This window comes from Apteryx rowi, unplaced genomic scaffold, assembly GCF_003343035.1.
Source record: "Apteryx rowi isolate R43461 unplaced genomic scaffold, aptRow1 scaffold_92, whole genome shotgun sequence".
Lineage (NCBI taxonomy): Eukaryota > Metazoa > Chordata > Aves > Apterygiformes > Apterygidae > Apteryx > Apteryx rowi.
Window position 1 is genome coordinate 480614 of NW_020451227.1, and position 26924 is coordinate 507537.

A 26924-nucleotide genomic window follows, 5' to 3' on the forward strand; every position below is an offset into this window, starting at 1 on the left:
TCATAGTGATGTGAAATATGCAACAATAAAACAATTATTTTAACAGCACCTTCTCTGAAGCCATATTCTGAGAACTGTCATGCAGACTGATTTGCTACAATACAATGGATTAAAATCATTTCTATTGCCTTAAGTCAGAGATAAAACTGCTTAGTTGCACAAACAAGTTTAAATTGAAATATACAGTAAATTCAAAGATGTATGATCTTTGTAACAGTAATAACCAAAACACAAGTGGAAGGACAAAAGTGCCTATGGACACTTCAATTTATTTTAAATGGCAAAAGAACTAGTATTCCACTGGAAAAAACATTGCTTTTAGAACTACTGTCCATTTAAAGACAAAACCATGAATAATAAGGCCATTGCTGTAAATCTCACAAGAAAATTTGACCCCATTAGATAAAATTAAAGTATAAAAGTACAAAGAACAAGACCTTGCATATAGAACATGAGTACAAGCTGCGGCTCAAAGAACAAATGTTTGATCTCATATTAAAAGCCTAAGATACACATTCAGCTATTTAATAGAACTAAAGTACTAGGTCACCTGCTGTGATATTCTGTACTACCAGGGTACTAAAAACAAGACAACTTGGTGATACTTTCCATTTAAGTACATACTTTGTATGCTCTAGATCCATTAAGAATATCTTTCCTCTCCAGCTTTTGCAGGGGTTACATCAGTCTTCCTGGGCACAATGCCCCCAATTCAACCAGTAATTTACTTTAAGAAGCAGCTAACTGCTGGAGAAGTAACTCTGCAGTCCCCGTAAGTCCTGTGTGCCAGTGCTGTCCTCCCAGGCAGTGGGAATGGTCAGCAGCAGGTTCAGGAGCAGCAGAAGCACCTGCACCAGAGGCAGGGGCTGGAGCAGGTTCTGCAGTCTCTCTGATCAGCTGTGCCATYGGTCCAAGGCACCATCTGCTTAGGACAGCTGTGTCTCTTAGCTGTGAGTTGTAAACGATCTTCAAATATGCTGAGAAACAAATCTGTTCCTCCTTTTACATCCTTTAAGCACTGAAGTTTGCATGTCCTGCAGCCATTACTCAATATAAATTTAACTTCTTTACTCTCCTGTGCCTTTTCCCCAACTGCAAATACATTTCTTTATCAAAGCCTGTAGCATCTTCTAGCTATTCAAATCCAGTTAAAATAAATGCCCTGGTTCATACTGCATAAGAAAATTAAGTGTTATGCCACCTGTTATAACCTAAATTAGGCAGATATTACTGTAAAAAGAAAAGATACTAGCAACCAGATCCTACCTTGGGAGGTTAAGCAATGTGCATAACAACAAATTCAACCCCCTTTTGTACTCTAAGAGTAGGTTCTCGGTTTGTTTGACAGTGCTATTAGAAAGCATGACTGAAGTCTGTACATGGTGACCTGCATGCTCAATGTGTGCCAATGCAGCATTAAGGTGTTAGCCAAGAAGCGCTCTTTATGAAAAAGATTGTGCAAAGACCTGTCAAAAAGATCTTTCATTAAGAAGCAAGCAAAAATGAAATGCAGGCACTTCTATGGATCATGTTCTCCTGCAGAGCAGTAGGCCATGCCCTTGGAAAAGATGACGCCAGGACAGACTTTAATAATACACAGATTCAGTGCAGCATAATACTTGCAGAGTATTTCTCTGCTCCCCTTTTTATGCTGTTGAAGAAAATTCAATGCTGCAAAAGTTCTTTGGAAGTAGAATTGGGAGACGGTGCAAGCTTTCTGAACATGATCTCTGTCAAAAAACTGTCTTTCCTTTGAAGCCTTCTATGTAGAGCCAACTACTTTAAATGTGAAATTTGACTAAATGTGAATTTGACTATTTCACTTAAACAAAAATGCATGTTTCTCCCATCTGTCTCAATGCCCTTGCTGAGGACCTCGCTCATTCCCACTCCCCCTCTTGAAAAGAGAAGTATTCCCCCTCTCTTCCTGCACTCTGGCACAGCATCTTGTTAATGGAAAAATCTTTAACAAAGAATGAACTTACAAACAGAAAAGGAAAAGTGCACATAAGAAGGCTACTCAGACTGCTGTTTATATTCTTACTAGTTAAATCTTAGTTAACTGATTAAAAACAGCTACTGGACCTTCACATTGAGAAACTGATGTGCCATGAAATAGCCAGAGCCTTTCCAGGGCATTGAAATGAAGCTTGTCGCTTAGCTGCTAACTGTGGAACAAGATGACATAGGCATAAGCTACTCGGCTGTGCTAATGATGCAGTGGAGAGCTCAACGTTTAAGTTGAATATGCTGAACACATCTGTAAGAAGGAAAGCGCATGTTAACAATTTCAACTCAGACCACATAATGCCCCGATACTTTACAGTCTTTGCTAACTACTGAACACAACCAAGTCCTTCCCAAATAGCACCCTCCCTCCCGCTCCCTAAATACCATACAAAGAACTACAGCCTATTCCTTCACCCCCTCCTTTCTTCCCCCTACAAGATAAAGACAGGAAACTTTGCTCTCCTGTTCTTCACCCCTATCACCACGAGAAAGTATGAAGCAGAACAACTCATAGCATTGGGTAAGTCACCTCCAAACTCTGGTAGGATGAATAACCTTAGAAAGTTTAACTGTCCGGATTCCCAGCTTTTCTTACCCATTGGAAGAGAAGCATACTGAGCTATTAGCTTGTATTAAATGTCTGAAGTATTTGGAGGGGAAAAAAAAGTTAGTTGCAGCTCAAGGTCCCCTCCCAAAGCTCTGTTTTATAATACATACCACAGTATCAATCTCTGCTGGGCCCACCATCCGAGATACCTCATCAAACTCCTCAGGAGACATGGGGAGGAGATTTTCTGGAGACTGGAGCCTAGAAGGGTGGCTAAAAGGGAGAGAAGAGTAAGGATGGCCTTAAATAAAGTGGGGCACAGCTGGGCTACCATGTCTGGCTCTGAGTCCAAAAGTTCCACTAATGAGATCACCTTCACAGGAGACCGAGCCAGTGATAAATACACCATGCTCTGCAAAGCCAGCATGGCTTTAAATGAAAGCTGGGAAGACTCAGTGATCTACACTCAACTTGACAAGTCTTCCAGAACTTGCTTTTCAAGAAATAATTTGTCATTACAACTGCTGGTAAGTTTCTAGGGTTTTTACCTAAAAATAGTAAGTTTTTCAATCACAGCAGTGCATGAATGTGGTATGACCACATTCTCAAGCCTTAGCAGAACGAGAGGAAAGATTTGATAGGGACACCTGCACCTTAAATATTGTGAAGACACACAAACTACAGCTGCAAAATTACATTAAGTTCCTAGAAATCCAGCATTTTTGTGCAAACTTACACTTCAGATACAGAGATTAACTCAGTCTTGATGTAGCCATTTCCCTTGGGACCATCCAAATCCATAGGCTCTGGGGCTTCAAGGAGAGGAAAAAAGGAGGGRAAAAAAAAAAAAAACAGCAGCTGTTTTTAGCAAGTTTACCTCACATTGCCATCTTTATTGTTCCAGAAATAAAGCTAGTAGCCCAGATAATATGCAAGTCTCTCATGCATTTTACAGCACTATGGTTAATTAATTTCTCTTTGGTCAGTTTTTCCTTTTTGCTTTTCCCCTGTAGAAAATGGGGAACAAAACCCTCCCCTAACGTTTCCTGGAGGTGTATCAATACATGCTGCAAGGGCTGGCCAGCCAGTATCAGTGCAGTGTAATAGTCAAATACAACAGTCATGGTTCTGGCTGTTTGCGGGACCTTGTATCTCTGAGATATCTAACCGACAGACATAAAAACTGAGTTAAGAGGGCCAGAAACAATTATGTTCTCAGTTTTTGATCTGACTAGATCTCATGCTGTACCTCTTTAAAAACAGATTTTTTTTCTTAACCTTCTAAATTGCTCAGAAGCCTGTTCTCACTTTTCATCTGAGAAGCACTCAAGCATAGGTTAGGTGGCCAAGATTTTCAGTCCAGTTGCTACACTTTCTTCATATGCTACAGAATTATCCAGTGCTGAAGTATCTCAAGAATAAACCTCACACTTACACCACATCAGCCATTTATAGCACTCACCCTCCTTAGGTCTGGAGTAGTATTTGCCGAAGGCATTGTCTTTGGGGATATCTGGGTACAGAAATCTCAGTGGATTTTCAGGAATGTTTTCAGCTGCCATCACTTTGTAGTTGCGAATGATATCAGGGAAAGTAACAGCAGAGAGCTCCTTCTTGGTGTATGGTTCTACCGAGTGGAACTGTGGCTCTACAAATGAGAGAAGACGACTTAAAGATGGTTTCAAAGCTTTATGAAAAACTGCTCACAAAAAGTGCAGCTGCACCCACAAAATCAGAGGTCAAGTGAACAGAAGGTATATCTGAATGAACCTACCATGCAGCATAATTATTTATAACATTCATTTTCAAAGTGAGCACCACTGTTCTGCAGGGTAGGAAAGGGGATGGGGGATAGCATACAGTAATGGCTCTTTGTGCATTTTGGGGTGACCTCTCCATGGAAATTAACTGCCATGTTTCTTTAATGCAAGCTGTGCTGCCATTTACTGTAAACTGTCCTTTTCAGCTTGCTTCCAGAAGAGGCCATTTAAACCTTATTACCTACTAGGAAGTTTGATCCTAATAGACCTCTAGGGCTGTTATGAAAAGAGAGAAAGATAAAGACTCCCCTAAAGCTCCAAATGCTTTCACTTCTTTTTTCAACTTTGAGTGTCTCAGGTACGAAGGTAGCAAAGAAAAAGAAGGAGGTCATTCAATTATATTAAGCAGTTTCTCTCTCCAGCTATTGTAGATATTGGACTCAGCCAAATGGGGTGTCAACAGCTGTGGCATCCTGGCAGGTGGGGTTGATTTAAGTAGAATGATAAGGCAGAGAACGCTGATAGGTGTCAGAGGTGATTGCGTCTTGCTGAAGCTTCTGAGTTCCTAGAGCCTCTGAAAGAGGGTGAAAGAAGCACTCCAGCTAACAGGGGAGCCCAACTGCTCATCTGTCCCTTTCTGGAAACAGGAACAAGAAGAACTATGAGGATAATGAAGTAAGTGAACATGTGAATTACCTGGGGAAAACAGAGGAAGGAAGGAAGGAACACATGTGATGGGCAATGAGTGGAAGAAAGCAGTCCAAGAAAGGAATGCCGTGTACTAGATGAAGCAAGGGGGAAGCACAGTAGTATGGGGAGCAGGGTGCAGCTAGAGTGAACTGCCCCAGGAGAGAAATATCTGATCAGGAGGGTGATAAGGGCATGGAGGGAGAGACAGATGTGTATGTACTAATGGTGTATTGAGAAGAGGGAACTTAAAGTAGGCAGGGGAGGCAGTCTAGGCAGTTTGTCCTCTACAAACTTCTTGGCCAAAAATAGTATCTGAGAAGTGTTTCTAGTCCTGGCTGAAACTCTGAACCATCTACTGTGTACCTTATGAACTATGCCAGCCGAGGCATGTGTCTGCTGTGGTTTGTGGCCTGTTGCTTGTAAGGATGGTACTGCAGGGTGGTGTCCTGCATTGGTGCTCAGTGTGAAAGAGAAAAGCATGGAACTTTCTTGTTCTGATGTACACCTATGTTTTGAAGACAAAGATAGTCTCTATTACTGGCTTACCATTCTGAGATCCTTCTACCCAAGTAAATGTGATGGCTCCCTCTCTGCTGCTTTCACTGAATCTTAGTAAAAATGTCCCTGGACTCTGGTCCTTCAACAAAGCACGTTCTTTCTCTTTACTGATGAAACCCATGATGCAGCTGTAATGTTGAAAAGGAAAAACTGAATTTACCCCTCAACATGAAATCCAAGCTGTACAGTCTAGCAAGCAAAACTAGAAAGCTTCTATCACTTAAAAAAATCTAAAGTACTCATAGCAATCTCACAGAAGGCTTTGTCCTAGGAACCGCTGGGAAAGTAGCAGTAACACTGGCAGGTTGGAGTTGCACTATGGAAGCCATGAATCACCACAGCTTCCTGCCCCCCTGCCTGCCTTGTTGCCTGGTGGCTTGTCTGAACTCTGAATACAAGAAACTAACTCTTGCTACCAAAACTGGGATATGGAAGCAGAAGTCAAGTTACATATGTGCACCATGATCAGGTGCTAGACAGCAGCTTTAACGTTGAAAGTGTATTAAGGAACAGTCACTCCTTTTCTCTTTGGCAGATGAAAGGAACTAAGCTTGCCTGTTACCAGATTGCATCCACACAGGTGTGTGGGGTTTTTTTTTGTTTGTTTTCCTTGTCTGTATTTCCCAGAGAAGCTGTTCCATTTGTGCTGTTTCAACCACCAAAACTCCCTGTGCTTAGGGTAGGCAAGAAGGCCACTGCAGTAATAATAGCTAATGGACCAGTCTGAACAGGTACTGGGGAGAGAGGGAGTCATACAAGCCAGCGCCAGATCATAACTCTCGTCAAACCCCAAATGCCTTTCTTTAAAAGGTCAGAATTTCTTTGAACTGCTTATTCCTCAAAATATTCCATGAAGTTTTGCATAATAACTGCACTGTAGCACATTAAGTTAAGGAATGTACTCTTTACACAAACTGCTAAATAAGTAATAGAGTTTTTACTTAGAAATTTCAGGAGCTGTAAGCTGTGTCTTGTTTTTGTTCTGTTTTTCTAAAATAGTGTGATTCAGATAACAAATGCATTTTATGGCACAGCATCTTAAATGATAATGAGCATCTTAAATGATAAACTCTTGCCTTCCCATCGCCCATGTATGAAGTGGAAGAAAGGTAAGTGTTCTTGAGGCTGTACTACGTATTTCTTTGTATACAAGGGGAGTCACTATCCTAATGATACTACATATTTGGCAGTCTTTTCTATTCAAGTATCTCTGCAGTGTTTTTTTCCCCTTCAATTTCCCTTTTTGCCTTCCTAGTAGAAAACCAAAGATCTGTGACTTTTTTTTTCTTCCTTTCTTTTTTCTTTAAAGCTGATGGGGGAGTAACAGTACTAAATCTCTGACTTTGATTACATTTAGGATTTAACTTGCACCTCGTTATCCGTTAACACTTAGATGGGGAATTGCTCATAAGGAAGAGGCAATGTAATGCTGTTTGAGACTGTACACAATCAAAGCCATATACAAAAAGCATCCTGTAGGTACACAACCATACTGAGATGGAACATAAAACAGTAGAGAACTATGACTCTGCTTCAATAACAATGACAAAAGCTCCCATTGCGCTGGAGCCCACACATCTAAGAGATATGTAGGTTAAAGTCTGAAAATGGGGTCTCTTAGCAGTGCGGAGAGACCAGAAGCTAGACACCTCTGTAGACCTGCACTATTCAGTTAAGTGCTACCCATGTGCCCTCAAGAGGAGCACAGTCTCTATCCTGCTGAGGAATGCCTGAGCTCAGACGTGGTGGTTTCCCTGGCTCWTGGATATGAATGGGAAACAGCCGGAGCAGAGACCTCCCAGCTGGGCAAAGCATGCTGGGGGAGGGAGGAAGGCAGGCAAGCACAAGACAGTACACAGCTTGAGTGATCCTGGCACCTCTGGATTTGACAAACATGAAGTTCTGTTGTGTGCTTGTCATCTGCTCACTGCATTTTAGGCAGTGGAACAAGGTTGTATAGTAAACAGATTAGATAAAACTCTCATATGAAAGTAGGAGGTAATAATTTGGAGTCTGAATGTAGCAAGACAGAGCAATTCTGCTGTTGTAGATTCTGCAGACTTGCAGGATACTAGGATGCTCTGCTGTGAGCAAGCTGTCCACAGTGTTTCATAATGTGGCTGAACCTAAATGGACAACTAAAATACAGGATTGTGACCTTGGCTGAACCTGTTTCTTGCAGCAATATCAGAATTCAAGATTTACCAACCCAGTATTAAAGGGCAAATGGAACTGGTTTTCAGGCTGTCAGATTCCTACTGCTTCCTACTCTAAAATCAGCAAAGATTAACTTCTGGACTCATACTACTGGTATGAAAGTTCAGAGTCTGACTGCTGCCACCCACAAGCTCACAAATGCTGGGCTTTTTGGGGTGGGTATGTGTGTGTGTGTTTGTGTGTTGTTTTTTTTTTTTAATATGGATGACTTCTTTATGAATTATTCTTTGTACTTTAGTCTTCCCTGACAAACAGAAAGAGGGTCTGTTCTAGGGTGTGGAGAAAGAATATAGTTGAAGCGGAAGCAAAAACCTAACATTCAAGGCACTGCTCTTCTGTGGTCTTAGTGGCACATCAGATGACCATCTGACACTTTTACTCAAGCAGTTGCATCAATAGAGATGTCCTCACTATTAGAATTTTGTTCCCCCAAACTCTTCTGGTTGGAGGTTCCACTCTGTTGGACCCAAAATAACAACGCAAACAACATCACAGCCTGAGGATGCAACTGCTAGCCTAAGTGAAAGGCTTGAGGCAATGACCACATCTTTGTTAACTCCACTCAGGTCTTACCCGTCATTCCAGAGACACAGGAGATGCTTCTTAATAAGCTCCAAGATTCCTTCAATCCACAGCCAAAAGGGGAAATTCTTATCATTTATATTTTCCTGAAATTCAGAGTGTGAAAAGAGTGGGGGAGGGGAAGAATAGTGATAATAAAATGCGAGTCTTGTTAAGTGTGTGGGGGACAGGGAAGCAAGCAGGCTCTTGATCCTGTCCTGACAGGTGCCAGCATCTTTCTGCTTTTGTGTGTTTCCTCCCTACTTTTTTCTCCCCCTCCCCCACTCTCCCTTCTGTTCTTTGCCATTTTTTCACTTTCTGTTAGTCTACTCCAAAAGCTCAGAAGCTCTGGAGAATGAAGCATATACTGGACCTTAAGACAAGCAGCAGTGTGATGTCAGGTAGATGCCTGCCTGAGCCTACTGTAGTCACAAACGTGCTCAGACACCTTTCATGCAGCTACACTGGGTTAGGGAGGCAGCAAAGGCTCTGGGTGCAGCCTGGGCACTGCCCTTGCTGGAGCTCTTGAACATTCAACCTATTCAGTAGAGCTTTAAGCCAGGTTCCTTGGCAGAATGGGTTAGAGGGTAGAGCCACCCTCTGTTTGGGCCTGGATTTCCATTCCTCAGGACAGAGCCATACTAGCGAACCTGAGTGCTTGCAGGTCACCAGAGCTTTGCCTCTGTTACCCCTGGGCTCTGCTCCTTGCTCCTGTCATCTACTGCTTATCTATACCAGCTTAGTGTTTAAAGCCAAAGTGTGGGGAAGAGTCCTCCTATCTTACTGCAGACTGCTGCAGCCAGGGTTGTGAAATCCCATGATGTGGCTTTCTACAGTCACACTGACCCTCTTGGCTGCCCCGTGTTAACCCTCACCCTAATTCTGCTGCTCCTGGTCTGGGAAATGCCTTTCATTAAGACGGAAGAAATAACCATCTTGCTGTTTTCTGACACTTTTGGTAGTGATTAAAAAATGGAAAACTATTCTATTAATAGCCATCTCAAAATCATCTACTACTTGCTGTTACGAGCCCTTTCCCCTCCTTCCCCTGCTGCTTTAACCCCACCATCAAAACCCCCTACAACTATAGAAACTCTTGAATAATTAGTGTAAACTACCGGGGGGGGGGGGAGAAAGCATCCTGAAAAACAAAGCTCTGTATTCTGTCTCAGTTTTTAAACTGAGTTCATACCTTGCAGAATCTTGTCCAAGGAATAAGGCCATCATGAGATCCTCCACTTGTTGGCCCTAGACAGAATAAACTGACTTCAGTCATATTGAGTAAGTTACTTATGGAAAGTAAATTACTTACAGCACCAAGATCTGAGTGTTTATTTATAACTCTCTTAGCCCTTAGACTAAGAAAGAAATGAGTAGCTACTGTATTTTCATGGCTAAAACGGGGAGAGCACAATGGCTTGCAAGGCTTCCCTCTGGAAACATTCACTGCATAAGAATGACAAAAATCTGTTTTAACAGGCTACACAGAGCAATATGGACCTTGCATATGGGATCTAATTCATTCTGACATTTGCTACGCTGTTACACATAGCGCTTCTCAGTTTTAAAACACTTCCAGAAAAGAGATCAAAATCATTCACATCTCTTCTCCAGCAAAACAAGAAAATTGCAAGGCATACTGCTYTTCTGTAGGAGCTTTGTAGACCCCCACAACGTCATTGGAAAATTAAGCACTTTTGCTGTCTCAATTCTGGTGACTTGTAGGCTTGTGCCCCAGAACCTCTGACTCCTAGGCCTGCCAGGAGCAGGGGGGTCTTTCCATTCTGGTTACAATCAAGTGGTTTTTTTTCCCCTCTTGTTTTAATCATGTCATCCATGTTCTGTAGTCACTTCCTAACTGCAAAAAAATCTTATGTTGCAACTACAGTAGCCAGAGCTCTGCAGCCCTTGCTGCAGGGCCCAATTCTTCCCAATACTGACTAGACTATGGATTTTGGTTATGTCAGAGAGGAGAGAAGGAAGAAAAGCCAATTTCTAAGAACAAATTTAGTTAGGAAGCTTGTTTCTCATACTGCTAGTGTTAGAGACCAAGATTCTGTCAAATTTCGCATCACAAAAGCAGTATGTGAGTTGTACCCTGTTAAATTTCACTTGCTTCTGAACTCTACCCTACTAAAGACTGGAAAACATTTCACTGCCACATGTAATATCGTGTGAGGGGAAAGGACTGAGAGGAAGTAAAAATCTTAAATGCAGACTTAGCTTCAATACAAACAACCCATTACTTATTCAGTAGAACCAAAAGGTGCAGAGTGCTGAAATAAGACCATACCAAGTAGTTTCTCTCCCAGCATGCTCAATTGATCTGCATTAAGTCCTCTCTTTGTTACAGAAGAAAACTGCCAACTCAAAACTTCCGAAAGTTTAGACCACTTTGCATAAGGTGGATTCAAAAAGAAGGACAAGTTCTAGAATGGAGGGGAAAAATAAAACATACAGTTAGGTAATTTTGGAATGGGGGGGGATTTGCATAAGTGCATTCCACCAAAAAATGCAGATTTGGGAATGGATATCAGCTTGAGACATATCTGGAAAAGAAGGCTGCTATTCTGATGGGGACTCTTTACCAGGAAAAGCACTTTCTTTTGGACATTAATTTTACCCAGTGGGAGAAGGCTTAATTAATCAAGTGCAGTGGATTTGATTTCTCAGGTGTGTACCTGGCTTCTCACTGTATACACTGAATACAATGTATAATATCCCTATATGTGTTCCAAACACTGCTTTTCTTAGGACAGGAGAAATAATTCACTCTGCCTTCCTTTTTACATCTGAAAGCCATTAAGGAAGTCATCTGCATTGAAAAAACTGCATAAGCCTCTTACATAAAGACAGTCTTTGAAAATTACACATAGTATTTCTGATATAAAGTTAGGAACTGTGGAAGTTGTTCTTCACATAAAAAGGACCAAGAAGGGCATGGGTTTTTGGTTTGTTTGTTTTTGCAAATACCTTGGGATCAGTAGAGAGCATGTTGAACCACAAGATAGAAGCCCATCCACTTGGAAGCTGGCTCACATTTGAGATCACAATAATGGGAAGGGATGTGGTCTGAAAGATGCAAGAGGAAACATGTCAGACTATCCTGTACTCTTGCTGCCGTCCTTCTCTAGATTATCTACAAATGAGTTTCCATTATAATTCCCTGCTCCTGTGAACATAACTTTTCCACTTGAAGTTTGTATGTGGTAGAGAGACTTTCAATATGAAGTACTAGAAAGGAGAAGATTCAAGTGATTTTTGTCTGATAATTTTGATAATGGCATTCACTTAATATTAGTTATTATAGCACTTTTGCTAATAACACAGTTCATAATACTGCTTCTGAAATAAATGTAAACTGATATCTAGAGAACTCAAAACACAGGGTTAGTTACCAGATGTTTTGCAAAGCACATTCCCCTGCTGCTTACACAGAGATTGGAGAGCATTCTTGCTATACAGAGACGTTGTGAAGTGTCATCCGTGCATTTGGAAATAACTGAAAGTGCTTAATATACAAGTCTTTTTTTAAAACAAAACAACCCCCCCCAAAAACTTAGATCTTCAGAGTGAATGATATACAGGAGGTTAATTCCAGCTGCCTTTCATTTAAGACATACCTCTAGATCTATTACCAAGCCAGGCTGGCACAGCTGCGTCTCAAAGCTCAAAGAGTGAAGTTCTTCTGTTACAATGAGAGGACCCTTTAAAGAAAGAAAAATCATAAAATTAACTAAAAATCTGAAATGCTTGTTTGAGGATGGTAGCCTTACTATCTCCTCCTAATATTGCATTAAATACTGTTCAGAAACAAACACTGCAGTCCTACTTCATTATTTCAGCCGAACCAGTACTGCAAAACTGTTCCCTTTAGCATCTGATAATTGATACAGATTAAGTCCCCTATGAATCCCTCTTCCCCAAGACATTCAAATGAATGTTTCAAGGAATTAAAATAGGTATCACAGGGCAGAGATTTTTTTTGTTTGTTTTTATGTAGTAGTCTCCCAAATTAGACAAAATATATTTCTCTCCCTTCCGGCCTACCTTTTAACAAGATGCTTTATCAGTACCCTGATATTTAACCTTCTACTAGAACTTCCAGGGGTAAAAAGTCTGTTTATATGGGGTGGTGAGGAATTCATCATGGCAAAACCTCCTCTGCCCAAGCATGAGGAATGCTCACTTCTCTAGAGACTCCTTGCTCTGGGATACCCCTTGCTCTGGCCTTCAGAAAGTTTACAGGTCACAGTCAAGAGACAATGGTAACTTCCTACAAACTGTTTGCCTCTTAGAGTAGGAACTCTCTAGGCATCCCTTTTATGGCTGCTGTCCAGAAGCCACAGAAAAATCTGTCATTGGCGGAAAGTCCGGTTAAAGCTAGCTGCCAGTGAGGGAAAGTCCAGGAGATACCGTTCTGGCAGTAGTTCCCTTTTCTGGATGGCTCCTATGCAGACAGATCATTTCCTAGAAGTACTGAGCTCCTCTACTATTAATATCTCATCCTGTGTGTTTCTTCATGGTGCTGAGCTGAGCTCTGTCTTAAGTGCTAATTGCCTTTTTGGTTATTATGCAGAAGTTTTACCAACAAAGTGCTGCTTACCTCATTTGTTCTGCTTCCTGCATTTTTCTGTTCTTTCAATTGCTGCAAACAAAAAACAAAAAATAAATTGCTCATCTACTTCAGCTGCACATGAAAGTGGGTAGGGGATGCAAATGCTTGCATGCCTTAGTTGCTTAACTGGATGGAAACTTGCTGCTCTAGTGTCTGAACCTACTAGACTTCAAGCTGTGGAAGACAAAGGATTAAACTATAGGTAACCACTATCCTTTATTAAGCATTCAGCTGTGAAAATAGATAYTGCAGCCTTATGATGCAATGCCTTTGTGTGAGAGGCCTTACAGGAACAGAAGCAAGTGAAATCAGGAAGGTTCGGATGAAATAGTGGTTTATCAAAGCACCTCTCTGAATTTGACAATAAACTCTGGATGTTGTTAGTGACTGTACTGGACAATGAAAGGAAGGGGGAATTCCATGCCAGCTGGTTCAGGACTAAATGCAAGTTCCTTTCCAGTTGTTATGATGCAACCCATCTAACTAGCTTGCAACAGTTTTGCATAGTCTGCTGAAAGCACAGACTTTCTTGTAGCAGCCCCTCCTTATGCAATTTTCTTCTTCCAGTCTTGAAGAGCTTTAAGCTACACCAAACTTTCCTACCCGTGAGTCCCCCTCTGAAGAGCCCAAACCAGTATTTCTAGGCTTCTTTATCTCTTCTTCCTGCAAGGAACCCATTACAATGTAGACATTACAACAGCAAATACTTTTGACCCTGAAATATGGCCAGAAAGGCAAACAGTAATACTACCTCAATTAGAACAAGCTGAAGACTTCAAAAAGGGGAAGAAAAAGGAATAAAGGAGAGAAACCTTCACACGTCCTCTAATACAAAAGTAAATAGTGACTTCAATGTTAAAAATTTATCTTCCTACCACACCCTCWACCTGCATAACCGGATGTGGCAATAAAAGAAAAAAAATCCCCCTACCAGGTGTCTGAATTCTGCTGCTAGACTTCCATTAGTAGATTCTTCCATGTTCATTACTTTTGTGTTTGTTCCCAAAATATTAAATTTCCTGAACCTTCACAAAGAGAAGAAAAAGAATTAGGAATCTCAAATGCATTGAAAGTACCCAACAATATGTCAAAACACGGTGCCACATACCCTTTGACCGAGTTCTTCTCACTTACATCTCTGTCAAAAAAAAAAAAAAAAAAAAAAAAATTAATCTCTTAAAACTTCTGCAGACAGAGTATGGGTATTTGTTTTAGTAGCTGACAGAGCTGAGAACTGGTGAAATGCTTCTGTGAAAAATTTTTTTTTTCTTTTGTGCAAAAGAGAAGGCAATCAGTTCTGGCAGTCAAAACAAACATTGCATCGCATTGGCTATCTTTACTCAGGCTTAAAATTTGCTATGGTGGCTTTATGGAAGTAAGTCTGTTCTCTTACTACACAGGTTGTAATTCTGCCCTGAAACAACCGATATAGTACAGTCATTCTCTATGTCCTTTCAAACCTGCTTTCATACAGTTTGAAGAAATTACTGCATCATTTAAATCGGTTCTCTCACTTCTGAGTTTTACCAAGTTACGTAATTATCTGATGCATTTCTCAAACCCTTAGCTTCCAGATCCCTGTAAGAATTTCTTTTCTTCCCCAACCCTACCCTCCCATGCAAGTTTCTGGGCCCCAGAGTGGTTTTGAGTAAACAATGCCCCCTAAAGACTCAAATCAGAAGGCAAAAAACACCTCCTTTTTTAAAAGCACAAACCCCTTTCATGATCTTACAGCCACCATCGTGATTTTGGAGAGCCTGTTAGGTGTCCTTCCTCATCCCTGGCCTCTTAAAACAAGTGTTGAATTCATCTTCTCTGTGTTGTTTACAAAGAGGTGAACTTGCTTACAAAGCACTGGTAGAAGTCTGTTTAGATAACTGCAAGTTTTCACTAACTGAGAGTATGTCAAACGTTGTTTAAGGGAGCTAGTCTGTGCCTCTAACTCAAAGATAGCTTTAGGATAGCCAGATTCCTCACTAGAGGCTGTCTAAAAAGATATTTTTGAGAAGCAACTGAGAAGTAGGGAAGCTCTGTGGGACTGGAAACAGCAGAGTTCTGTGCTATGCTTTCAGCTAGTACTAGCCTGAGTGAAACATCCATAGAAAAGAAAAGTGGTCTGCAGTGCATATGCTGACCAAGTGCTACTCTGTGTCCAGACTGATATGGCACTGAGCTCCCTTCCACAAAGGTACTGAGCGGAGCTGGTGGCGGGAAGCTGAGGCCTTCCCTGCTCTGGGCTGGTGTCTCTAATGGAGAGTAGAGGGGAGGGTGTACCTGCTGCCATGGAGAACCAGCATGCTCCTGGCCAGCTCCAACACTAAAACATGACTGCCTTTTGGATTTTTCAGCACAGGGACTGCTTACCATTAGCATACACAGGCATGAGAAAAATGCAACGTACTTATCAAACAAAACTTTCACTTTCAAGTTATAGTTCAGCTCCTGCAATTTCACCAGCAATCTGGAAGGAAAAAAAAAAAATGACTGCAACTGCAAAACAGCTTCTCTTTTATAGTTCTGCTTATCACAGGTTATATTTAAACTGTACAGCTCAAGGCTGCCATATATGGGTCCCAAGCTTGCTCTATACAAGATGATATAGATGTAATGACAGAATAAACTAGCAAGGCCCATAGATACTGCTCCTGCTTCCTTGCCTAGAGATAGAGACAGATTGGCAAATAAGTTGGTTTTTTGCATGACAGAATGGTCTGCACGTGCCTGTTTGGCTATCTGGTTGTGTTGTCATATATTCAATATTCTGAAATCCTAGTAAAGGGTAAAAACTTAAATGCAAATTAAGCTTTGACAGAAGGCATCCCCTGCCACAGGGCACCTCCCTTCTGCCTGTCCCGACCTGGGCAATTAGCCCACCACATAAGATGTGCAAGCCTCTTGGCTATAGGAAGTCAATGAAATGAAAGGTTTACCACAAAATGGCGAAGGGGAAACATACCTCAACTTCACAGTAAATTGTACTCCAGTCTTCAGGACTAATGGCCTCTGAGGATGTGTTGGCATGCAAGGCTGCCTCTCCACCACAAAGGAGCTATGGAAAAAACAGATGACAGAACATTTACTACTATTTTCTTTAAGGAAGAAGAAATTACATACAAAATAAACTTAAATAAAGGTGACTTACTGATACTACTGTACACTTTATCAATTCATTGTTTCAATCTTTGCAATGTCTATGCATGGATTTCTTTGGCTTTTGTTTCAATAGGGCTAAAAATACTGAAAGGATAAATGATTTCATAAGGGTTTTTTTTTTTTCCCCTCTCTCTAAATACAATAATGGCTTGGGGAGGGAAGAGTGCTATTTCAAACTTCCCTGAAATCAAATGGCATGTAAATACTGTGATGTAACTAGCATAATCTGAAAGTGAGGAGTATCACTTCATTTGCCATTTTTGGCACCCCTTAAACTCTTACAGGTATAATGTTGTGACACAGTGCTTTGTTAGCAACACAGACCTAGATGAATTAGCAGGGGATTTGATGAGGGCTAGCTATCCCCAATGAGACATGAATTCCTGATGTTAACCTATTCTGATGCGCCCAATGCTCCTCTTAACTTAGTTGAAAAACTGCCTGGTGTCTTCCAACTGAAGACTAGTACTCAAAGCATTTGAATGGGACTTATATAGCCTAAGTTTTAGTTTCTAGTGGTTTTGGTCCCCACATAGGGGGGTTACCTATTGTAGATAAGCCCTTGCCCCTGCTCTTGTCTGCTAGTTTGCAAGTCTTTTGCAGCACAGATTGTTGCCTACTGTGTATTTACAGATGGGGACTCTTAAGTGGGGCATCTACCAGCTACACTATCTTGCATCAAAGCGCCTATAGAGAGGTAGAGCTGGACTCCCTATGGTGGAGTCAAGGAGGATGAGCCAAGAGACAAAGCAATGGAGAGTCTAGTGCATATTTATCTTGGGCATGGCTTGGTGTAGATGGTTTCTTGCCTCTGTTTACTTGAGCTTCCTTGCAGGTTTGGGGCCAAAAGGAAGAAATGGACTAACAGACTAGGAGTCTGATCCTGTTATCAATGTATATTGTAGCAGATCTCATACTGACTTAAATGATGACAGATTGTGAACCTTTTCTATAGGCCTACAGGGTAAATCTCAAAAATGGTCATTCAGTTCAGTTTTTGTGACAAACTGAAGAAAACCTCAGAAAATGCAAAGTTAGTGTGCTGAAATATTGAGGGAACAGAAGGGAAGGAGCTCTTCATGCATTTATTTACACAAYGACAAAATGATCCTTCTTGTCTGTTACCTCTGGATCAGTTGTTTGAAAAGACTGTATGTTCGGTCCTGCAGAACTTGTTTGTTTTTTGTGATGGGATCAGGGTCGTAGGTAAGTTTCTGCTCCAATTCCTCAAGCTTTTTGAGCTGCTGGCGAACTTGCTGTAGACTTTCAGCAACAATGGTGAACCTACAATTACATAGTCTTATTATTTTTAGCATGTTTTTCCATTCTAATAATGCTGGTACACTGGCCAGATGACTGTCCCTAAGGACTACATGGTGCACAGAGAACACTCCTTGCTTATTGGAGATGTGGTGAGGTAATAAATTCACTGAAATGAAGTTATGCTATGACAAAACAGATAAGCACAATATAAATAATCAGTACATTTGGCAGATTTGGTGTTCCTTCTTAGCGTGCTTTAAAGCTCCTGCCCAATGCAGCTGCTGACTGGAGACTTACCAGCTCTGTAGCTGGTCAAGACAGGCGTTGGGGGGGCCACCAATACATGCAGTCTGTTGTCTGTGTTTCCACTCCACCAGCTCCTCATTAATAAGAGCACTCTGCGTGTGCTCTGTGGTGTTCAACAGCTGTATTATTTTGTTCACCACTTCCTATAGAGAATATGAGATTCATCTGTTTATATAGATACTTCATAAAGAACAACCATGTCTTGCAAAACTTTGCAAGGACCTCAAAGTAAGAGCTATCCTCAAAAGAGGATGTTTCCTAAGTCCTCCTTTTTACCTGGAGTATTTGTGGATGAAATGGAGAAATAATGCATTTTTAGTGACACTGACTTCTGAGGAGCTAATATCTCACGCCCACGTGTCCTCCAAGTGGATAACTGGATCAACCAGTTCTTGCTCTAGATTTGAGTACTGCAACRTTAGTGAGCACATTCAACTCTAATGTGGCTATAATTTTTTTTAACCATTTTTCCCTCAAGAACATGACTAATATGAGATTTGTCTTTTTCCTGTCATTTGTCTTTTTCCTCTCAGCTTTACCTGACAGTATTTGATAAAGTAAGGCTGCTAGGAGAAGAGAAACACTACAGCTTAAAGTGATTCTAGATTTTCAGTAATAATGCAAAGGGTGAAATCTCGCTTCAAGTAATAGCAATAAACAAGCTTTTTCTCTTTATATAAATTGGTATGTCAACTCACTGAAAATGAACATGTTTGAAATGAAGTGCTGTTGACTTCTGAAAGAAAACTAGAGCGCTACCTTTCTCTTGATGTCAAGTAATAAAAACATCTTCTTGAGATTCATCTGTTCTTTCTTATATTCCTCCTGTGACACACCATTGGGTTCATGCTCTGCAAAATAAGTTCAAATTGTAAAGCCGAAGCACCTCTACAGGTTTGTACAGAAAATCCAGAGGACGCCTGATGAGACTGAGTTCCATGAGGGCCTGCAGTTGCAGTGAGGAGTGTGATGGGTCATGTCCTTGGGGAAATAGGGGTAGGGGAAATGCTGAGAGAAGGGGATCTAACTGGCTAACGTCAACTGAAGCATATCTTTAAAGCTTAAGAGTGGAAGTTCTGCCTTCTAGATTTTTTTTTATTCCCCTTTTCCCCTGAAAGGACAGCGATTACACCTCAAATACTAATGCAAAGCAAAAGCTTTTTGCCTTTTTTTTGTGTGTGTGAAATAACTAAGACATGAGTTTGCTTCTTCCTGATACCAAGAACCCAGTTCAAAATAATGATTGTACATGTATGTTTTCACAGTACAGAAATTTGTTCTCATGCTGACTTCAAACATGAATCATTCGTGTCACTTAACTGGGCAACTAAAGTTAAATGTTATTTCAAGGAAGGGTATTTACAGCCTCCTGAGGTTAGGCCAGCCTGAGAGCTGCTATACAGTCTCCCTAGCTACTGCTTCTGCTGACTACTGACCTTATGTCAGAGGCTCTTAACTGTCCCATGGAAGTGCTACCTGCCCCCAGGTACAAAGAGGGCAAGATCTTGAGGTCAGTGCTTCTCCTAGTATCTTCCAAACATGTCTGCTAAGGGCTAGCCAACTGCTAACTTGTGTTGGAAACTGAAACCTTTCTAGAACAGAGTTGTCAGAAACAGAAATAATGAACCTCAGCTGTGTCACCAGAAATCCCACTAACTTACCTGGCACAGGATTAGATTCCTCTGGGGATAGAAATGCAGGACCCTTTAACTATTTCAAACTAACGTTTGTTTGTTTTTCCTCGCATAGAGGAAGCATGTGAGGTTTCTGCACAGAAAGGTATTTTCTATTTTAGCCTAGGAAGTGTTTAGAGACAGATCTATATAATGAAACTAGTGTTGAATACAGCTGCATGTGCTTCTCTTGGTAGATAAGGATCCACAAAACTTGAAGTGGGAAGGCATGTGTGAAACAAGATGGCAAAGAGAAACCTAAACTTAACTATTTAGATGTGTGGTTGAATGGTCACAGAGTCCATAGGGTTTGCTATTTCTAGCAGCAAAGGGATGTAAAGTGCAAATGAACGCTGTATTAACAAACAGGCTCTCTTACTTCTCATAAGAATAGACACAGAGAACACATTTTCAGGAATTAAGCTTCAGCATAAAACAGAATTAATGAAGAAGGGATGTGATCAGTAAGTTTGACTGCTTATCACTAATTTTAGTTTCCTGACATAAGACAGCAGAGTTACTCTTATCAAGTGCATGCAATAGGATTTGTCCTGTATAAAATTCTCACCTCTGTTCTGCAAGGTTTTACATTTAAAGTCATATTCATCTTGCACATCCTCTAATGTCTTGATGTCTTGCTCCACATCCTATAAAGCATGAATCAAGTTGGCCACGATTATTTAACATTTTAATATAATGCAAGACTTTTGCTGGTTAGGAACTGGTTAGGAACTGGCTAACGCTGGTTATTTATGCAGATGAATTCCAGTTTTACAGTAACATCTTTTCCTGGAACTCCTTAATAAGAAATGCCCCTAAACTTAACTGCCTCCTATTCACCTTCCCTCTTCTCTGCTAACAAAAATCTGTTTATAATAAAATATGGAAAAGCTCTTGTAGAGTCTAGCCATATAAGTTCCACAGAATTTAGGAGAACTTAGGCTATAGAAGGCAACATTTGGGCCAGCAGTTAGCATTTCAGACAAACTGTTATATGCTCAAGTATTGCTTGGAGAAAGCTTCCAGTCATCACCTTATTTGTTCTGTAGACAGTAACTATCTATATGCTAACTGAAAATTTAGTTTCTAGTTAACAGTGACAAAGTCAGTATATAATTTCTTAGAATTTTTCCTCAGATGCTGGTATTTGATGGCTAAAAATGTTTTCATTGCCAAAATTTGAGCACAAGAAAGCATTTTAAAAAAGGAATCCTATTTGCTATTGCTAAAATAGTCAGATGAGTAAAAGCCCCATCTGTACTACTGAGCTATTGACAAATAATTACTTATTGTTTTCAAACGTTCACTGGTGATAAAGTTGAAAACCAATTATCTCTAATCTTATTTTTACTTGCCATTAAAAGTCAATTTTATACACCGAAAGTTTTAAACATTTATGAATTGACAAATGCTACTTTAAATATAGTCCTAATTTGACTTTACTTACAATAACACTGTTTTTTACAGCCTTAACTTTCGCATCAAGCTCCTTCTGTTTGTCCAGCATCCCAATCACAGTGTTCTGTATGCTCCCCACTTCCATCTGGGGGACGCAAGCAGAGCAACAACAAAAGTCATACCAGGGTGAACAGTGACAGCAAATATGTATTTTTCTCATTAACATAGATTAGTGGCTTTTGTTGATAAATAGGTTAATAAAGCATGGTGGTTCTGATAATTCATAACAAGATTTTGCACTGTAAAATAATTGAGTTCAAGTGAGTTTGCAAAGAACACAGGGGATTAAAAAACTCCTTTTGTGTGGTTATGCTTTTATCATAACAATGCTAAAAAAAAAAATTGTTTACTCTTTGCACAAATTCATTCTTTTGTTTGATTTCTTCATGTAACTTCTAAATATATTTTAAGGAAAAAGCAACCTTGCTAGAGAAAGTTGAATCACATCCAAATGAAATGTAAGACATGCCCATAGAGGGTAAGGGGAAAAAGGGAGAAACAGGATAAGAGCAAGAACCTAGACAGGTCTGCGTAAAGGCAATAGGGTAACCTGGTATGTTAGAAACTCATTGTTCCTCCAATGCAGGGCAATCTGGTATGCCTGTTTTTCTAAGGGTTGTTCTGATTTAATTCTTTACCTTAAGCTAAGGCAATCTAAAGAATTTACTTCTATAAACTGGGCAAGGTCCCTCTTCATAGATTTAAGTCAGACTGTTAAAGCAATCTAAGCATACTCTAACATTTGGGCCTTTCCTTTTATGATGCTTATAGTTGTGCCTACTTTGCATTTTATCTTCTCAGCTTTGGGAAATGAGTAACTTTATTAAAAAGCAGAGGTAGGGTGTGGTGTTGTACCTAGTGTCAAAAATAAGTGCACAGCAGAGGAGTATTTATTTCCCTTTTTGATCCCCCTGAACACCTTGCATGCTAGCATGGCAGTTGTGTGGGCTTTGTGTCATGTAGCAGAACAAGGTGCACTGCAGCTGCAAAGTATCTGGGAATGGCTTTGCCAGAGCTGCATTTTTAAAGAGCTATTTTGAACACTTGCATTAGCTCCCTTGCTTAAGCTTATTACCAAGTACTCTCCCCACTCCCTACAACATGTGGCCAAAAATGTGTCATAAAGGCAGGTATTTCAGTATCAAAACTCAACGGGCTTGGCCAATCATTATTTTATTTCTACATAAGTGGATTACATCTAGCTATATAGATTGCATGCCTTTCCCAACTGCAAATTTTTTTAYTGAAAAACAAAAAGATGAAGCATCAGAACAGATGAGGGCAGAGGATAATATGGCTTTACCTATGGTTTAGAGGAATGAAATGGACTTCACTTAAAAAAGAAATGAGAGAAATACTCAGAAGTAACTGGGAAGAAGAATATTGCATCATTTTTCCAGAGAGACAGTCCAGAGAAGTACCAAGGCTCGGCTACTCAATACAGAGTAAATTTGGGAGTAAAATGCAGAAGAAGGAAAAGCTAAAAGCTTCTTAGAGAGATAAGGCAAGCCCTACTTGTTAAATTGTAATAAAACCTGATGAGCACATCAAGCTATACTACAATAGCATGGAAAAACAGCTTAGCTTTTACATCACTCAAAGGAGTAAAATTTACTTCCTGCCTCCTTCCCCCTTCAAATGATTCAAACAGCTCAAACAAGCCACATTGTGCAAATGGTGCATACTAATGTTTGTTTATTCATACCGTTCATGTCTTTAAGAAACATGAGTTGTTGGGCAGAGGGAGGATGACCTGCTGCTTATTTCAGTCTTTTTTCTGTTCCCTTCACCTCCAGGAATAGAAGGGGCAGATACAACTGCGGTAGCTATTCCAGGACTGAATTACCTGATTTGACAACTGGGCGCTGCTCAGTATTTTCCTCTCCTCTTTCAGACAGTTGTAGATGACCATTGCCATGTGTATTGGGTCTTCTTGGAAGTGATCCTGACATTAGAGACAGTCTGTTGTTAAACACACATACCCTGAATCTCTTGTCCTTGAGCAAACTGACTGGTAAAAAGATTAGCAAGTGACTATTACTTAAGCCTCAAGGGGACACACAGGTCATAGTGTCTTCTAAGATTATGGGCAGTGCAACAGCTGCAATGTGCTCTCACTGTTTAAAATAATGCATTACTTTGCCAGCTATTCTACTTCATGAGCATAAAAAGAGATGAGACTCAACACAAAACAATGGTAAACAGCTGTGTCTGGGAGAAGGGAGATACTACCCTATAGCCATAGCGAGAGCTCATCCTCTCCTGACAGCCACCCCTCCGCTCCTTTGAGGTGTAGCTGCTGGATTTGAAGGGTTGTTGCTCTAGTTTGACAGGTATGGCTCTTGCTGAGGCACGTGAAGGAGAAAAGTTTGCTGTTGCTTATGAACAGGGCCAAGGCTGGAAACAGTGTTTTACATACACAAGGTTGAAATGTGTTCTGGATTGAGTACTACCCTGACCAGGATGATGCTGCCCCAGGAATCACTGAGCTGTCCCTGCCTTCTTGACTGATCTTTATCATTGCTGGTGTATATAGTTATAATCAGATAAGCACAGTGCGGTTGCATTCTCCTACCCTCCTCAGGAAACACTTCCCCAGAGGTGATCTGTGGTGAGGATAAGCTAGGTGTGTGGGAATAGGCTGCAGGAAAGGTGACTCTGTGGAAGATTCTCTGGTACAGAGCCCTACAGTAGCTCCTTCTGCAGGCTTATAAAGAACAGGCAGGAGGGGAAGATCAGCTAAGGAAAAATAATGAAATCAACTATGGATGTGTTCTGCAGTGCCATGCTCTACAAACTGCTTTGGTCCTGTTCTTTGTCAGTACAATATGGCGCACAGAAGTGGTGTCTCATCACAAGTCCTTTGCTATCAACTGTGATTCTAGAGTTACATGGAAAAAAATTCTTCCCCTGCTTCCCCCTGTGTTTTTTCTGCTGCATCAAAGACTTACTAGACTACTGAGGAAACTGACTGGGAAGGGGTAAGGTAAATGAAACTCCATTTATAGAAGCGCTGCCAAATACATGGAGTAAATACCTTCCAAAGTACAACTTTTTATTTCTACAGCTCTTGGATACAGTTTCTAACTGTATACAATTAAAAACCAAAACAGAGTAACATTTAAATTCTGACAACTTAAATTAGGTTTCTCACAAACACTTTGCAAAAATATCTCACATCAAGGTAGTCTTAGAGGGATCCAATTGTACGACCGAAACAATTTAAGCAAATGTACAGGCATATGCCCCAGGCGTACCTGAAGATTACGTTTGCTTTTCCTTATGTTGTGTTGCAGCAAAAAGTTGTTTTCTATCAAAAATCGACTAAACTGATCATCAAGTTGTGACAGCAGGTCATGGAATAGCACCGTAGCAAAAGATACGTTGTTGGCTGCATGTTCCCTAGAATAATTTAAGGCATGCTTGTGTTAAATACACTTTCAACAGGTATTCAAGAAACAAAGTAGTGTACTATATATTTTTCTCTCTGACTCCAGTAGTTTGCAAGCAGTAAGAATTACTTGTAAATGTAATCCAGTTCCATTCCCTCTTAACTTAATCTTCTGTGATTCAGAAATGCTGTGTTTTCCCCTATAGTATTCTTGCCACATACTGTCTAACTTCATTTACCCATTCCATGAGCATCAGGAAGCCAAAAGTGAATCTGATGCATGTGCATGTTGTACCACAGACCTACAAGAAGACACTCCATAGACATCTTGGCCAAAGTTCAAAGCCAGCAAACAGTGAGAGACTGTTTCCATGACAGACCAATCAAAGGAAAAATGAGATAATACACTTAGTCTAGATATCAGGCCCCTCTAGAAAGCCCTGAAGAGGGATGGGAACGTAGAGTAGCAGACACACAGCTACTGAATGTTCTTACCAGCAAAGGTTTACCTAGCAGCTTGCTTCCCCAACACTTCTCTGCTGCCTGTGACTCCACATGAGACCACTGCTTGTCATGTAACCCGAAAGCCAACTGCTAGTGGTGGTATCACCACTAGTCCCTCATGCTTACCAGTCTTGGTTTTCCAGCCACTGTGCCAGGTACTGTCTGATTTCCATAGGAAAGCTGTCATCATACAGCTGGTGAACTTGTTCCAAAAACTTGGAATCAAGTTGCTGCAGCTGATACCACTGAGTCATCCTGAGGGAAAAAAAAATAAATCAACGTAAATGATTAATATTTGGACTGAACTGTGAAAAGTCACTCATTTAAAGTTCTTATTTAAAAATGGCAAAATTGGATGAGCAGGAAGGAAAAGTGTTTCAGCAAACAAAAACATGTTTTGTTTTCGGATGTAACATAAAAAGCTAATCATCAAAACTGAATACAACTTTTTCCATGCCTGTTTTAATAATAATAATAAAAAAAAGGCAAATTAAGACAGTCACCATGCTATTTCATAAAAAATAATTCAAAGTTAAATCACACTTTATGGAAACTTGCATTTCTTTTTTGCTTTGAATCCCTGTTCACAGCACTTAGGGTACTGGTGGAATTACTATTCCCTACTCTTTCTTCCTTAGGCCCTGTTACGGGGGTGTACCCCTATACTCATACACATGTACGAGTAGCTGTGTGCCCTATGCCTGTACTCGGCAGGATCAAGATCCCATTTTGTCTGTGCAGATATACTCCCCACTGATCACAGAGGTGGGAGGAGAATGACTGGAAAAAGAAACCTCTAGCGGCTCACTTTCAGGTACTATATGTGTCCCCACTTACCTGCTCTGAAAATGGTCTGGACCTCAGGTTGCTTTAAATGGAGAAGTATTTGAAACGTTCTCTTCATATTATGCTTTAGTTCTTATAATCAGATTTTCATGCTAAATTCAAGTCTTCTCTGCAGTAGACATGAGTTATCTAGAATTAACTAGTATGACTGGGAGAAGCCATGCTGTACAGTTAATGCTTTTATTATGGAATGGCTTTTAGTTCTGATGTACGGATTCTCTCTGCAAAGCAGTTCTCTCCTCCTCTCTGGGCTGCAGGTTAGTGTCTTGCAGTAGTGGCAGGTAAAGATATGTCCAGGGAAGAGATGCCAGGCTGAGGTGGAGATGTGTAAGCCCGCTTGCATCTGTAACCTCTTTGAAAAGGTGGTAAGACCTATCCAAAGAACAGTGCACCCTCCGAGGTGAAGGAGTACCTTATATGCAGGCTGCGGCCAAATACGTTAATGTTTGTATGCCGGATCCCTCAGCTGCTGTGTTGCATGTAGTCTGTGCGAGAAGCAAGGCTGAGGTAAAAATGTTACAATGTTTAAAGTAAGGGCTTTGGGACTCCTTGGATTCCAATTATAGGTAACACAGCAGTTAATTTGAATACACTGTAGTGGCACCAAGGCAAACACTTAAAGCATGATATTGGTGAGGAAAGTTGGAATGGTGTATCTAAATGCATGGGTTTTTTTTCTCCTTACTTTTTATATGGCTTAAAGAAAGCCATGAGATACTCCAAGCCTCCTGTGTCTTAAAGCAACCAAACTGGAAAAGGGCTTAGGAAGCTTGGCAAAGAACCATCCAAACAGGGGGGTTAAAGAGCAATGTGATAGTGTAGCAAATATGATCCTTGGAGATTCGAGCAGGGAAACACTGAAGAAGTGCGGAGGAAGTCTGTACCGCTTGTGGAGAAACCATGAGCGAGGCTGGTGGGGTAGAGGGCTCGGCCTGGTGCTGACAAGCGGACAAGTGGGGTGCGTGAGGATGGAAAGCCTGCTTTGCTCTTCCATCTCCCCCTGGGTAAGGTGATGCAACCGCCATCCGTGTGCATCTCTGGGGAAAAGGGGTCTGGCAGGAAGGGCCTTCCCCAGATCAGCTCCTGCTCCGTAGCTGTGTGGGTCGTGTACTGCCAGCAGCAGCTCCGGTCCTGCCGTGAGGCGACAGGGCTTCGCCTCCTCGCTAAGGGCCGCGCTCGAGGCTCCTTCCGTGTCGGCTGAACTTTAACAACGCCTAACTCCGCTGCAATTGTCTTGTAACGACTCACTTGTAGTATCGTTTCTGGCTTCCCAGCTGATCGCCAGGAAAGCGGGCGCTCGCGGATAGGGGACCGGGCGCAGGGCAGCTGTCCCCGCCGGCTCCCTGCGGGCCGGGCCGGGTGCCAGGGC

At 41.1% G+C, this 26924-nt stretch overlaps 1 protein-coding gene across 1 annotated transcript; it reads right to left on the minus strand.

Annotated features, from left to right (window-relative positions):
• Positions 1-235: 235 nt before the first annotated feature.
• On the minus strand, positions 236-26918 carry STAT1 (signal transducer and activator of transcription 1). The gene is made up of 24 exons (XM_026091729.1): positions 25547-26918; positions 24836-24964; positions 24072-24216; positions 22661-22759; positions 20804-20899; positions 19925-20003; positions 18443-18534; positions 17675-17826; positions 17240-17398; positions 15918-16010; positions 15363-15422; positions 14070-14099; positions 13893-13986; positions 12950-12991; positions 11967-12050; positions 11317-11415; positions 10637-10772; positions 9536-9591; positions 8356-8450; positions 5554-5693; positions 4020-4205; positions 3294-3369; positions 2728-2830; positions 236-2260 (listed from the first exon to the last, which is right to left on the minus strand). Exons 2-24 carry the CDS (start codon positions 24961-24963, stop codon positions 2237-2239), a joined length of 2268 nt encoding a protein of 755 aa, XP_025947514.1. The 5' UTR covers position 24964; positions 25547-26918; the 3' UTR covers positions 236-2236.
• Positions 26919-26924: the final 6 nt, after the last annotated feature.